The following is a 15,654-nucleotide window of genomic DNA, read 5'->3' as shown; positions in this document are numbered from 1 at the left end:
GTCTGGGGCATAAGTCTTATGGGGAGCAGCTGAGGGAACTGGGACTGGATAGTCTGGTGAAGATGATGGCTCTGTACAACTCCCCTCCTGACAGGTTGTGGCAAGGTGAGGGTCATGCTCTTTTCCCAAGTAAGTAGTGGTAGGATAAGAGGTAATGGCCTTAAGTTGCTCCAGTGAAGGTTCAGATTGGATATTAGGAAAAATTTCTTTTCAAAAAGAGTGGTGAGGCATTGAAACGGGCTGCTCAGTGAGGTGGTGGAGTCACCATGCTTGCAGGTGTTCAAGAAAAGGGGAGGTATGGCACTGAGGACATGGTTTAGTGGACGTGATGATGACAGGTTGATGGTTGGACTAGAAGATCTTAGTGGTCTTTTCCAAACCTAATGATTCCGTGATTCTTTAGTAGCAGGAGTAGGAACGAGGCCTCTTCCAAATGAGTACATTTAGTTCATAACTCTGCATTATACAATGGCGATCAAGTCTTATGGGCTTGGAGCCTTTGCCTTCCTTTTTATAGCTGCAATAACACGAAGTCAAAATTGCATTTAAACCCTGATGTGGTAATAGGCAATTTCTGTGTGTGCTCATTCTGTAGGTAAGACACATGAGCTGAAGCTTACTTGGAACAGCAAAAGCTGTGAATTGCACAGAAATAAAGATATTTGGGGTCAGCCCTGAATTCTGTACAGCTATGTCACATTTCCTGTCAAAGGGTAATAGCATAGACACGTATTTCATCAGTGATGCTTGTTTCTGCGTAGAGTCCACATTCACCAGCAGAACAGCTTTGCTCCAGATGGAAAGGGAACCTCTGGTGGTGCGTGCAGCATTGCAATTTGTAATCGGACCTGCTGTTACCAGGGCCCATGGAATTCCTTCCAGGGGACAAGCACTACTTCCCAACAAAACTTATTAATTTCCTACACACATGACTGACATACTGGTTGACCATTGGCATATCCCTGCTTTAAGACCAGTCTTTTTTCCAAGAAGTTCTTCTGTCCTATGTAAGCCAATTTGAGATGAAGCATCCTCATAGACATCCAACTGGAGGCTTGAAGTCTGGAAAAATCCAGTAGGGAATGGACTGTCAAGAAGGAAATATGGCAGTTTTAAAATGGGGAGTTTATTAATTTTCTCTAAATCAGTATTAGTGAGAGAGGGGAGTGACTTGACAAAGGGGTGGTCCAGTGATGCTCACTGTGTTCTTCTACATTTGTGCTCAGGGTGGAGCACATCATAAATCATCGATGACTGTTTCCCAGGATTTCCCTCCCAGAGGCAGGTTTTTAGGCTGTTTTGTTGTAGTTGCATTTTTCCGAGGTGAATCTTGTTATTTCCTGTCCATGTTTCTCCCTGCTCCACTTCATTGCATATGTCTGTCCTGGCTGCCTGGTCCCAATCACCTCTGACTGATGGCTCTTGCTGTCCTAGACCTGCTTGGCTGCAGGAGCTGGTGCTTTCTTTTTGGTGCCTTTATCATTGCTGGTGTCTGCAGCCCTTCCCACAGTCTGCAGTGTGCTGGGTTCAGTGTTATTCTCTCATATGGACTGTTCCAGGACTAAATGTATTTGTACAGGTGTGGTGACCCAGATACTTTTCTCAGATAGAACACTTGCACTGTGAAGTTTCATTTCAAAGAGATAAGCTGTGCAAATGAGATCTGAACTCCCTTTGGAGCAGTAGCTCTGTGGACAAGAAACTGACGTTTCTCAGTTGCTCAAAGTTATGTTACTAGTTAGAAAGTACATGTGAACAGACCCTTTCATGTCAGTGGTGATATGTCAGAGATAAGAGGCATCCATGTTGTCACAGATTGCCTGGTCTATTGAAATTTCAGCTCACTTCACAGTCCAGTGGATGTGGCATATGGGAAAGACCTGGGCATCCTCCTCCAGATCAGAAGAGCCAGAGGGAGAAGCAGAGCCTCTGGGCAGGAAAGTCCAAGGGAGACAGTGGCCACAGAGCGCTGCGAGGGTCCTTGTGGGCTGCGGAGGCACGGCCATCCCTCACCCGATGGCCAGGCCGTGGCTGCTCAGCACGCAGAGGGTTGGCTCCAGGTAGCTGATGTTGCTATGTTACCTGCACCTTGTGTTCACACTTTTTTCCACACCTGTATTGGGAAGAAGTTTTTAAGTGAATATAACATCCTCTCATGCCAGCGGGTGTCTCTGCGCATGCTGGTGTGTCCCAACCACTTCATGGGAGAGAGAAGGGCCTTTGGAAAGGCACTGAGAATGCTGCAAGGGCTGGAGGCACCCACTGAGCCTGACAGGACACCAGTGTCCCAGCTGCACAGGCAGTGGGTACTTTCCACTGCACCGTGGAGCCCCAAAGCCCCAGCCTGCCCTCGCTGCCCATGTCCCGTCCTGCAGGCTCCTCCTGCCAGCCCCGCTCTGGCTGACCTGGCAGAGCCCTGGCTGGGATCTCCCCCCAGGGCAGTCACTGTCCATCAGCCTGTCTGGCCACTGCCTGTCCATCTGTCTGGCCACAGCCCATCCACGTGTCTGCCCTCAGTGCTGGTGGTGAGGCCATGGTGAGACACAGCCCTGTCTGGGGGCTCAGGCCATGGCAAGTGCTGAGCACTGCCTCCTTGTCTTGTCTTTTGTTTTTTTTTTGCATGTTTATGAAGAGTTGTACCGTTTGATAGCAGCAAAAACAACAGCTAAATGCTGCATGTCTGTCCAAGAATGCTTTACTGCTGTTTCAGGCAACAACGGTTACATTCCCCATGCCTGAGGGGGATTATGAGGGAGTGTGCAGGAATGTGCATCTGGCAGCACTTTGTCTCTTGGCCATTTCATTGTTTTCTCTGCATCTGAGGTTCCCAAACTTTTGGTCATGGAAGGCCATTTAATCTAGGGAATATCAGGTCAGGGCTGCACAACAGATTTCCTCTGCAAAGAAGCACCACTCCGGAAAAGTGAAAGACAACTGAAAATAAAAAGTCCCATCCAGGCTGCATGCAAAAGTAGGTAGGAGCTTTATTTTACCTACCACAGCTACAGGGAGAAGCAATTTTCATTTTAAAGTGCAGGAAAATGTAGCAGCAGCATGCCAGAGCCTTAGTAGCTCTCCTGAAGTCCTGGGGCCAGGAAGAGAATCTGATTTAACTATTCCAGTTTTAGTTTAATTGCATAGATTTTGAGATAATGTTTGTAATAAAAATATCTTTTTAAAAATACAGATCATCAACATAGGTTCCTCTGGGACTTGGTCTCAGCATTCTTCCTAAAAGAGAGAAGATATTTGCAGTCTTTAAATTGGTAATTAAAGAAAAATACCAAGAACTAACCTGCACTGTTATCCTTTGGACAATCTCAGAATATCCTTTAATTAATTTGTCTTGAAAGGAGAACAAAGCTGTGGAGATCTCAGCACAAACTCTTCCATGTTGCTTTCACTTCTTTCTCTAACCTGCAGTTATGTTATTTGCTTGCTACAAAATGTTTCTGTAAATATCCCTTCCTGACAGATGAGGTGGATGATGTCATGCCTTAGCTGTGCTGTGTGTGCATGTGTGTGCACACATCTGTGTAACTTTAGGGAGAATCCCTTCCTCCTGAAGGGAACAGACACTAACTGTGGGCTGTGACAAGATTATTTCCTTGTGTCTGGGAAGCTGCAGAGCACAGCAGCAGAATTGTGCTAGTTAAAAACACGTGGCAGTGTCTGAGGAATGAAGCACTCAAAGCCGTGCCCTGACACGGCTCCATGTGAGTGGTGTGTGTCTACCAAGGAGTGTTGTGTAGGTGCATTGTGCCCCTGAGAGAACAAAAGTCTTGTGTGGTGACAGAAAAACCTACAGATTTGTCATTATTGTTTTATTCTTACTTTACTAGTTCTTTTTACATCTTGTGCATTGCTGAAATGGAAGAGTGTTCCAGCGTCATGCAAACCATGAAAGCAAATACCTTTATTGCTAGGAGCTGCCATGGTGACACCACACTCGTGCTGTCCTGCTGGATGCTTGCGATCCAATGCAGAGCGGGAGCATTTGCTGACGGGGCAGCATTCTCATTGTGCTGCTGCCGTGGTGGGTTCTGGGTTCTGTTGCCTGGTTCTGTGCTTCCGGGTCAGATGGAGTGCTACAGCAGGTGCTGGTAGTTCTGGGAGCTGTGGAGCACCCTCCAGGCCCATGAGCTGGTGGGGGCTCAGCAGCAGGGGGGGCAGGGGCAGCCCTCCTGCCTGGGCCTCAAGCGGAGCTCAGGGCCAGAGGGGCAGTGCAGAGCGGTGCCATGTAGCAGGTCAGGGCCTGAGACCAGGGATGGACCTGGAAGAGTCATGCAGTGAGCAAGGCAGAATTTTCTCTGCCACATCTTCTCATTTCTGTTTTTGTTCAGCTTTTTCCTATTTGAAAAGCACATTTATTCTCATTTGCCTTCAGATAAAATGAGGCCTCTGTTTGCAGAAGTCACAGAATAATAGAATCGTTTGAGTTGGAAGGGACCCTTAAATGTCATTTAGTGCAACTCCCCTGCAATGAGCAGGGACACCCACAGCTCTGTTGGGTGCTCAGAGCCCTGTCCAGCCTGACCTCCAATGTCTCCAGGGATGGGGCATCCACTCTGGGCAACCTGTACCAGTGCCTCACCACCATTATTGTAAAAAAAAAATTTCCAGTCTAAATCTCCACTCTTTTAGTTTGAAACCATTTCCCCTTGTCCTGTCACAACAGACCCTGCTAAAGAGTTTGTCTCCTGTCTTATAGCTCCTCTTTAGATATTGACAGGCCACTCTCAGGTCTCCCCGGACCTTCTCTTCTCCAGGCTGAACAGCTCCAGCTCTCTCAGCCTGTCTCATTCCATCCTTGGGATAATTTCTCCAACAGGTGATGTCTCCAACGTGTGATGCTCCAACAGGTCCATGTCTTTCCTGTGCTGAGGACTCCCCCTCTGGATGCAATGCTCCAGATGAGGTCTCACAATGCAGAGTAGAGGGGCAGAATCCCCTCCCTCACCCTGTTGGCCTGCTTTGGATGCAGCTCAGGATACAGTTGGCTTTCTGGGCTGTGAGGGCACATTGCTGGCTCATGTCCAGCTTCCCATCCACCAATACCCCCAGGTCCATTTTGGCAGGGCTGCACTCAATCCTTTCATCCCCCAGCTTGTTCTGGTAGTTGGGGTTGCTGTGACTCACGTGCAAGACCCTGCACTTGTATTTGTCGAACCTCCTGAGGTTCCCCTGGGCCCACTGCTCAGCCTGTCTGGGTCTCTCTGGATGGCATCCAATCCCTCAGGCGTGTTGATTGCACCAAGTGTCATCACTTGGTGTCATCAAGTCCTGTGGCACTGATTCGGGGTGGCCATAGCTAACTGTGAAACTGCATCTGATCCCACATCATTATGAATTTTGGCCCTGACTGGACAGGCCGAGCACGTCCCTGCATGTAGGTGAGCATGAGATGCTCGGGGCTCTGTCCTGGGCTGAGGAGAGTGTGTTCTGTCAGGGCATATGGAAGAGTGAGCTTAGCCAGCCTGAACTTTCCCACAACGTAAGGAGTGGAGGTCTTGTATGAAAACATTTGGCATTGTTCCCAGATGTTTCATTTCTTTAGAACCAGCTGCACTCCCAGAGCCCCAGCAGCATAGAACTCGCTGTGCTGCCCAGCTCTCTGCCTGCTCTTGCCTGCTGTGGGTGACTTCTCTGCTGCCTTTTTCCATGCTGCAGCCACAGTGCACTGCGAGGCCGTGAGAGCCATGAGCACACCAAGTTAAGCAGTGCAGGGACAGGGGACAGGTTGCAAATTTAGGCAGCCATGGAAGATTTCCTTTTTTTGATTACTTCCAGTCTCCTTCTCAGTGCAGAGCGCCTGGAACGCACAGTGTGCCCCAGCTTCATGGCTGCCTCTTGAGCATCCAGTTGTCTTCCAGGTGTGCCATGCTCTGCAGTCCCTCAGACTTGGGTCTGTCACTTCCAGCTGGAGATAAGCAGTAATGCTGCAGCTGGCCTGGCCTGCCCTTGTGACTTTCCAGGCATATGCAGGGTGACTCTTACAGTACAAGGTTTTCTCAACAATAGGCCTGTTGTCCTGAGCTGCCCAGGACAACAGAGCCCTTCAAAGCGCTTGGCCCTGGTGCTCTGCCTCATACCAAATGCTGATGCCAGAGATGGAGCTGGAACATCCTCTGGAGCACAGCAAGCGGAGGAGGGTGCCATGAGCTGGGCCGCAGGCTGGGCTCCTGGCTCCCCTGGGCTGCCCAAATGCCCATGCGGTGATGGCAATGCCTTATCCCCAGGCTTGCAGCTACTCCTACACATTCCCACAGTGGTGCAATAATCCCTTCCTGGGGAAGACGTAGGATTCAGGTGAGCCAGCTCATGGCAGCTTGTGCAGAGCTCTGGGTCTCAATTCCTATTGAGAAAATGGGAGTGTGTCGCAGTTAGTTCACACCAAAGTTTGTTGGCTAAGCTTACATAACAGCATGTAGAGCTTGGGCATGGCAACATGAAACTGTGCTACACTCAGCTGTGGATCTCTTGAGAAATTAGCTTTGTCGCAGCTGGCCACACTCGATGATTCTGTGAATCTGTTCTTTTGAGACAGCATGGTGAGAAGACATCATGGCTTCATTTCCTGATAACAGAAACTTGGTGTGCTGCTTGTTGGTGACCCAAGCTGGTTGTGTACAAACATACAAACTGTTCCCAGATCTCCATAGCCCATATTGGCTCTACTAGCTGGGAAATTAGATGCCAGGTATTAACTCTGAACATCAAGAAACAATGCTGCTGAAAAATAAGCAAGAGAAGTGGGAGAGTATTATCTTTATTATTTCTATTTGAGAAGAAGAAAAAGGACTACAGGTATTTTGGAGAAATTCCTTAACTGCTATGGGGCAGCGGACTGCTGCAAGGGATTGTTCCATGTTGGAGGGTGCGGTTTACACAGCTGTGTTTGGGAAAGGGTGAGGTACCACCTCAGACCTTCTGGGCATTTTTGCACTTGTGTCTTAAGTTTTGCGTGGCTTGTATATGTGCCAGCTTCTCATGGGTGTCCCCAAGACCTCACAGAGATGCTGAGATCTGCCTGTTTTCTCTTCACGACCTCGTGCCTTTGAATGGACATGGCATGTGAAGTCTTTTCTTAAACCCAGTGCTGTAGAGCTCAGCATCTGAAAGATGCAATGAATGTGAAGTGGTCTGCATCGCTCCGCCATTTTTCAGGGACTGTATCAGGGGGCAGACACACATGACTTAGCTTTGTTTTGGACTGCGATTATTCTACCTCAGCAAACTGTCCTCCATGTCAGCAGCTGGAACCCACCCCTGCAGACTGGGATGTGCATGTGCACTGTGTCAGGAGCTGCTGAGTAGCAGACCAGCAGAGGCAAGGCTGTGAAAGCTCCATATCCCTACGTGTAGGCAGCAGCAAGGCTAAGCGTGTACTCACAGTAGGTATGCAACAGCATTGCACAAATACAGTACTTACATACATATGGCCAGCTGCACAGATCCAGACTGACAGAAACACTCAGCTCTCTCACAAACAGCACCAATAGTCTCATCCTTTCCCTTTTTAGATACCCAGTCTACCCGGCAGCTGAACTGTGGATCCTTTCACCTCTCACACAGACCCAGACAAGCAAATTGATCTCAGCCAATTCCCAGAACTTACAGCCCCTGCAAGAGATCAGGACTGGACCTCCTGGATCCTCAAGTAGCCTACTCAAATAGCTTCTGCAGTGTCTGGCCCTCACTCATGGCTGTTCTGATACATAGGTATCATACCAGCTTGATATGCACCCACAGAGTACACCAGTACTCTCATGGTTTCAGAGGCACCCCAGATGCACAGTGACTGAAGGTCCCCACTCCTGATGCTGGCAGTAACTCACCTCCATACGTGCACTTGCACGCTGAATAGAGATCTTCTTGCCCAGGAACACAGCTAGAAATGGAGTTTTATAAGAAGACAGAAGACTGCAGTGATCAGATGCAGGTATTTTCCTGCACTGGTTCATCCCCCAAACCACCTGAATTCCTCCCTTCACCCACCTTTGTTTTCTTCCCTAAGCATCCCAAGACTTGCTCAGTCCTAAAGTGTGCTTTGCTTTCATCCCACAATAAGCTCAAACCCCTAAAGGCAGTACCAGTCTGTAAGATGGTCTACAGAGCCTTTCCCTTGACTCGTGTTGATGGTTTTCACTCCAGACAATAGGGCTGATTGCTTTTCTGCACAGGGCAGAAGCAGAGCACTCTGTTTCATTTGGTTTTGGGGTTCTCCACCCGTTGCTGTCCTGCTGTGTTGCTCTTACAGTTCCTCTCTGATCCCTTGTGCATGTGTAGCTGAGCCCCTCATCACAGCTGTGTGCCTGGTGAGCTCCTCCTTGGTCATTCATGCCTTTGGCCTCCCCAGACCACCTCAGAGAGGCTCCATAGGAGTGCTAGCTCCTGCTTCTGCCTGCTGGGGCCTCCTACATCTTCTTTCCCATTCTGATTCACTATGGCCTGTCACTTTCCATGCATAGCTCAGCTGGGTGATGCTAGCCAGGAGGAGCTGCTCAAAGAAAGCAGGTCAGATTTGTCCACTGAGTTTGCATTAGCATAGAAAGGAAAAACAATAGGCCATCTATTTTCTTAGGGGTGATTCCTGAGCTTTCTCTGGGTGCATTCATTATAGTATATTCATTACTGGGATACATGAGCACCTGTAGCTGTAGTCATCATGTTCTAGTCAGCCTTTCTTAATCAGAGCAGGCTGTTCCAAGTCTGCAGTGCCTGGTGGTAGGTACTTTGTTTCCCCTTTCTTGGTTGCTCATTCAGTGCCAGGACCCTACACTCTTGTCAGATAGCACTAAATACCATCACAGGGAAGCACGCTGGCTGTGAGCACACTGGACAGAAAACATGGGAAAGTGATGACCTTGCTTGGGAAGATGTTGAGAGCTCAGGCAGATCAAGAAGGACTAAAGCCATCAGCCAGGCTGTTGTCCTCCTGCAAACTGTGGTCATCCTCCTGCCATGCCTGCTGCTCCCACATCAGAACCACCATTTGTTGTCTTCCATGACAACTACACCCCCCAAATCCAGGCTCTACTCCTACACTCTTTCCCCACACTGAATCTCCCCCACATCCCATCTTCATTCTCCTTCCTACTTCTTAAATCCACCCAGCTTTTTTCTTCTCAGCCAAAAGACCTAAAACCACTGCCAAGAACCTCCCTGTACTGCTGTTTTGCAGAGGAGTGAACATCGTGTGCAGCAGGACCTGGGCCAGAATTGGTGCCATGTGTCCCATGAGACAGGCTTGGCTGCAGCTCATTGCTGCAGCTTCACCCAGCTTGTCCCCTTACATGACTTGGTGTACCAGATCCACACTGAAGAGGAAGGGAGAGGATGAAGCTGCGTGGGAATGACGTGGCTTTGTCAACTCTGGCTTGAGAGCCCTTGTTTTGAAGCTGTCTAGGAGGGGGTTCATGGATCAGAGCATTTCATTTTCCACTCCGTTTTGTTTCCTGAGTGTAGGGTGCTGGCAGAGAAAAGTATACTAGCCCCCAGTGTCAAATTCCTTGCAAACACAGTCTTCAAGGAGGTGCTGCCATAAAGCAGAGCTCTGGGCACATGTCTGCACTAAAGCCAGGGACCTGGGTGGGAGAGGAGGGGAATTCTGGCAGCTGTGGTTTGGGGCTAGGAGACTGCGGCCACAATGGGGAAGATAGAACTGGGTGGGAGATGGCTTGGTGGGCATGGTAGTGATGGATTGATTGTTGGATCTGATGATCTTAGAGGTCTTTTCCAACCTTAATGATTATGACTCAATGGAAAGCATACATGCTGTGTTCCAGAGCCGAATGGGAAAGACACGTGTGCAGAGCTTTAGGAAGGTTTGCCCCAGAGCAGAAACCTGTCTACACAAACTCACTCCATGGTCCTGCACTGCAGTGTCACAACTGTACCGGATTGATGGGATGGCGGCACAGATTGTATCCAACGAACAGGAGCTGCACAGAGTTACTAATGTTATTTAGGAAGAAGAGGTATGAAGGAGAGTTTGGGATGGTATGAAGGAGAGTTATCAGGGCAGGGGATTTTGGAGGCTGGGATAAATGAGAGCTGTCCCATTCAGCTGGTACGTGGGGTATGTGCTGGGCGTTGCTCAGCCTCAGCTCAAGCTGCCACAAGCAACACCGAGATTCCCTAACAGCTGGCACAGGTGAAAGGCCCTTTCCTCTCTGAGGAAGTGGGTTGGTGTGACAGAAGGTGACCAGGGCTGAGGTGCTGTGCCCAAAGAAGAAGAATGCCAGCCGCTGGGCTGTGGCAGGCAGCGGCCACGTCTGTGCTTACAGCATCTGCTGAGTTTCTGCTGCAGAAACAGTGTCTGCGAGGCCACCCAGGGAGGGGGACTTCGCGCAGCAGCCCCATGCCGTCAGATGCAGCTGAAGGGAGTTGTGTTGGTTGCCATAACAACTGGGTGAGGTCATATGACCCGTTCCACTTTCTAAATATAAACCTGTTTCACACAGTGTATATGACACCATGGAAACCAAATGTTGAGCAAGAAAGATTGCATAAAAATGAACAAAACACAAAATGACTCAATGTACTAGAGAGACTGTGGGCAGTGCTGGAGGAATTCCAAGGGGCACTGGTGTTTCCGTTTGCCAGGCCATGAGTTGGAGTGGCTATGCCCGTGCCCACCCTGCAGAGGCTGTGTGGGGCATTTCTGGGGTGGGAGCTTCATTCTGGGTAGTAGTTGCGGGTCTCAGTGTCTCAGCGCAGGCATCGCTGCTGCTGAGGGTTTTTATTGGACTCCTCTCACTAACAATCCTGTTTGAAGCGTCAATTGCACTCAGATGCAAACTCAAACCCCTTTGGCTGCACTGTATTGGTCTTAATTCTGCTTCGTGCCATTGGGTAGATGCATACCTTTGTCAAGATCAGTGTTTATGGAAACTATAGCTAGACAGAAACATCAGCTCACTGAGGTGGTTACAGAGCAAGCTTTTCCTCCCAGGACAGGGGCTGTTCTGGTGCAGAGTCGTGGCAGCTTTTCCCCGTTGTGTCCCTGCATTTCTTCTTGCAGGGAGCTTCCACTGCATTTTGTTGTCTGTTCTCTGCTCTAGTGATCCTCCGACACCAGGCAGGACGCTGCAAGGACTTTCTCTGTACTGTCAGGTCTGCAGCAGAAGTGCAGTATGACTCCAAGCAAGTGGCAATAGCAGGTAGCACTGCATTTAGTTCATAGAATCATAGAATCATGGAATCATAGAATGGTTTGGGTTGGAAGAGACCTTTAAGATCGTCTAGTTCCAGTCCCCCTGCTATAGGCAGGGACACATCCCTCTAGCCCAAGTTGCTCAAATTCTCACAGCTAGAGACAGATATCCTCTTCGTTTGCTCTGGGGCTGGGTGCTCTGTTTTAATAGGACCATAAAGTCATAGAATTGAAATTGGAAGGGACTTCTGGAGGTCCTTGCTCAGGGTACTCAGGGGTTGTTTTGCCTTACCTTGGACTGTGTGTTTGGGAGAGCCTCAGGGCTGCACTCCTCCAGAGTGCAATGTGAGGTAACACCTCCAGAGAGGCTTTTAAGCACACAGATGTTTCCTCCCGAGGATCCCTCTATGAAGGGGAAAGGGGATTTCCTGCAGTTTGAAAATGGGAAGTGATTTTCTTCTGTTGAGTAAAGCTGGACTCAGTGTATCAGTCAGCATGGAATGGACTGATGTATGTGGGCCTGTTGTTGTCTGGTGCCTCACTTCGCTGCATAAAATGAAATGTTGTTCTGTGGTCAAGACTGTGGCTCCTGAGCAGGTCATGGCACTCTGGGGTGTCTGCTCTGCCCCCTCATTGTTGTCCTCTCCCTAACATCCCTTATCTGGTGCCAATGATTGCTGGGGGAAGGGTCACAGGTAGTGGTCAGGTTCATGTGCTTTGCCATAAGAAGCACATCTTTCTGTATCCATCAGTGCTAGGATCCTGGATTAGGTGGGCTGATCCTGTAGGACTGCTCTTCTTTCTTACATTTGCCTTTGTTATGCTCTCAGTGGATGCTTTCCATGGAATCATAGAATCATAATCATTAAGGTTGGAAAAGACCTCTAAGATCATTAGGTCCAACAATCAATCCATCACTACCATGCCCACCAAGCCATCTCCCACCCAGTTCTATCTTCCCCATTGTGGCCGCAGTCTCCTAGCCCCAACCACAGCTGCCAGAATTCCCCTCCTCTCCCACCCAGGTCCCTGGCTTTAGTGCAGACATGTGCCCAGAGCTCTGCTTTATGACAGCACCTCCTTGAAGACTGTGTTTGCAAGGAATTTGACACTGGGGGCTAGTATACTTTTCTCTGCCAGCACCCTACACTTGGACAACAAAAACTGTTTCTGAAGGACACATGACCCTGAGTCAAAGGCTGAGAGATGCATTGTGACTTGGTGCTGTGGGAGAGACCAAAATGAGTGCTTTGGTACTGAAGAGCTCCAGTGATATCTCTGTTTTGAGACTCATTTGATATGTGATGCATAATCCTCATTCCTTTCTGTTTAGCATACCTCAGAAGACTCCTGTCCCTGTGTTTCTGCTGACAACACGTGAAAAGCGTTGTTTGTCATGGAGAAGGAGGCCTGCTGGGCAAGTGGCTCCTCACTAAGTGCTCCTACTGCATGGATTTCTGATCCTAGGGAATCTCGTAGGAGAGAAGTTATTGTGTTCTTGGTTTTGAATGTTTGGAGAGATACTTTGGTCCTCTTTCCAGTCAGCAAATACGGATGCAGAAGGGTTTTGATGGGGTCACACATTCACATTGTTCATGTTTCCTGTTTCCTCAGTGGTGTGCTGCAGACATCCTTTCCGGGTCCAAATCTGCCTGCCCACTACCACCGTGTAGAGGCTGGTGACACTCCCAGCAGTGACAGCGAGGGGAGTGGCATTAATTGTTTCTCCCAGCTCAAAGGCGCTGTGGGAGTTGCAAGATTTGAGAGACAGGAAGGCTTGCCAGCCCACCCAGCCCCAGCTTCTGCATGAGCAGCTCAGAGGATTTCAGAGTCCCATCTTTTTCCCTGATTAGAATAGAGCACTTCTTCCAGAAAGAGGAACTTAATCTTGATGGAGGAACTACAAGAAGTGAACAGTCCCCTGGTAAGCCATTCCAGCTGATAATTATCCTCATGACTGACAGATTCTTTTTGATCTGAACCTGTCTAGTTTCAATTTCCAGTCATTGTCTGCTATTCTGTCTTTCTCTGCTGGTTCTTAACGCCCTCTGCTAATAACAAAACCTCCTGTCCACATGGATTATCCTCTATTGTGTTTTACAGTTCTCATAAACTATCTTTTTTGTTTTTATTCTCCTAAAAATAGTAACAAGAAATCAGAGTGATAGCACAGTCTTGCCGAGCTGTCCAAGGAAGAGGTGTGCAAGCAGAAGTGCCTCTTCTCTTGTGATCCATGGCCGGGGCACAGGGTGTGCTCTGGTAAGAGTGGGGCCTGGGGAGAGGGTTGGAAGAATGTCTGTGCATGCAGTGCCAGCTTCAGAGCTGGGCTCTTGAACACCATCTGCTGGTTGTTTCCTGTCCCTGTGTTGCCTTCTGGCTTTGCCTCGTCTCCCGCACTGTGAGTAGGATTGCCTGTGTTACGTGCCAGGTTAGTCTGAACTCCTCTTGCGTGGGTATGCAAGCATGGTTCAAGTGTGGCTGTGCTGATGCTGGAAAAAGGGAATGGCTTGAATGGGACTGTGTCTGCCAGGCAAAGTAGAGAGAGAAACTGTACTGCGACTCTGATCTCCTGGCAGAGCTGGGACAGTGTGCAGTCCCCATGGCCTCCACAACACTCATTTCTCAAAGGATGCACTGCTGAGCCAGGCAAAACTATTAGCTGTGATGCATTTTAGAGCCTAGCCCCATATGCCGCTGCCCCACACCATCTATCCCAGAGCTTCCTGCTATCTCTGCTTCAAGGAGTGCAGGGTGCTGAGGAGTAGAGGGTGAAACAAAGTTTCATTTCTTCTTTGCTTTCTTCCATGTGCCATTTTCAGTTCCTTTCTCCCCCACAGTGTATCCGATGGGAGCAGAGCTGCTAGGGAAGTGCAAGTGTGTGCAGGAGGGGATTCCACTGGGACCAATTAGAGATTCTAATACAGAAGTGGTCCTCACAGCCAGAGGCTCTTCTTTTGCAGTCCCCAAGCGGGGGGTAAAATACAGCACAATAGTGAGCTACTGTTTAGAATCATATTCGTCACAAACAAAAGGAAGAGATCCAAATATCCGTCATGTACATCCAAGCAAATCAGTGTTCAGTTGTTTATTAGAACTACTGCATTTGGCAGCACTGGGGTTTTCCTTCTGTTCAGTCCTCTTGACCATCATTCACAGATTGTGCTTTCAGCACTTCTGTATTTGCAGAATCAGAAGCAATGGTAGAAATATTAGTAATTCCAAAATAGAATTAGTAACTGCAAAACATAATGTTTGTGTGCTTATTTGAAGTGATACATTTTGACAGAGGTTTGAGCTAAAACATTGGCTTAATTTTTTTCTTTATACCATTTTCACCCTAATTTAAATGGTGGTCACAGTGGTGTCCACTCTGTGTTGTCTACCTCCATCTCTTGGCTTTTATTTAAGAGCACATCTGTGGCACCTGACCTCTGCTTTTGTTGCAGCCTACCAGGGAGACCAGAAGCAACTGGATAGGTCACTCAGAGGATGTTGGAATAATTGCAGAGCTTTCGTTAAGCAAACCAGTGGGTATCTGTCCTTGCAGGGTACCGGTGCTGATGGTGTGAAAGAAAGCGATATCACGGGGCCCTAAAGTGTGCTGACCTTAGTCTTGAGCTTCTTGGTACATGGGTACACTACTGGGCCTTGTTAAGCAAAAGGAGGAGCAGGGATGGATGTGATTTCAGCTCGAGAAGGCAAAGAAGGTGTAAGGACAGAAATGGCAAGTGTGCAGTAAGTTTATACAATTCTGTAACGTTTACATTCTAGAACAGAACTCAGGATGGGATTATCCTGAATTCCTCTTCATGGGGTCATCTTGCACAGCTGAGATAGACTGTTGTAACTTTGTTAATTTCAAGGCTGTGCAGTGAATCCCAATCTGCTGCCAAATTCTTCAGGAGCTGGTAGAGTAGCTGATAGCTCGTGCACTGTGGAATTTCAATTTTCTTCAGTATGCTTTTTCAAACAATAATGAGGGTCATTAATCCTGTGGTAGAGAGAGAGTTCAGGAGCTCACCCAGGAGTTGTTCCATTACTCTGTGCTGTCCCTTGGAAAATGTTTGTTGAAGGACTGGTTTGTAGTTAAAAAAATAGCCTGGAACTGTCTTGCTTTCCTGCATATGTTACTTGACCTCGAACCTCCGAACATCCTTTCAGTCTTGGCTTTCTTTGCAAACCTCCCCATGCTTTGGATAAGGACTGTAGATGGGCACAGTGCAAGGAAAGCCCTTCAGGAGGTACTTCTGTAGACAGAAATCAGCCAGCCTTCCTCTTAGCCATTAACAGAGTTACTGGTGTAACTGCACTGATGGGACACACTTGTTGAAGAGTCCTTTTTAGTTCCCCATGCTTCATTCCATTAGGTGAGGCTGTAGAAAGGGGGAGCTGAGAGTGACAGAAATGAAAAAGCTCCTTGGTGTGGCAGGGAGAGCACACAAACTGAGGAGCAGCCAAAGCCAGGTGGCGCAAAAACATTTTTGTGTAAGGTTCAT

General features: G+C 48.5%; 1 protein-coding gene and 1 long non-coding RNA gene across 7 annotated transcripts in view; one reads left to right on the top strand and one right to left on the bottom strand.

Annotated features, from left to right (window-relative positions):
• GAS7 (growth arrest specific 7) overlaps positions 1–15,654 on the top strand; it is a 112,428-nt gene that overhangs the window by 23,541 nt on the left and 73,233 nt on the right. For 2 of the 6 annotated variants that reach the window (XM_021382492.1, XM_021382491.1), the window contains exon 1: positions 12,915–13,082. The exons of the other annotated variants lie outside the window; for them this stretch is intronic. In XM_021382492.1, the coding sequence (XP_021238167.1) occupies positions 13,050–13,082 (33 nt within the window). In that variant the 5' untranslated portion in view covers positions 12,915–13,049. Of the gene's footprint in view, positions 1–12,914; positions 13,083–15,654 lie in introns of those variants that run through there. 6 annotated transcript variants of the gene reach the window in all.
• Positions 323–4,456, bottom strand: LOC110390913. Its single transcript, XR_002433924.1, has 3 exons — positions 3,915–4,456; positions 2,998–3,231; positions 323–2,113 (listed from the first exon to the last, which is right to left on the bottom strand). It is a non-coding gene; the product is annotated as an uncharacterized LOC110390913 (long non-coding RNA).

This window comes from Numida meleagris, unplaced genomic scaffold (genome assembly GCF_002078875.1).
Source record: "Numida meleagris isolate 19003 breed g44 Domestic line unplaced genomic scaffold, NumMel1.0 unplaced_Scaffold249, whole genome shotgun sequence".
Taxonomy (NCBI): Eukaryota; Metazoa; Chordata; class Aves; order Galliformes; family Numididae; genus Numida; species Numida meleagris.
The sequence above is the reverse complement of the archived record's forward strand: the minus strand, read 5'-3'. Positions and strand labels throughout refer to the sequence as shown.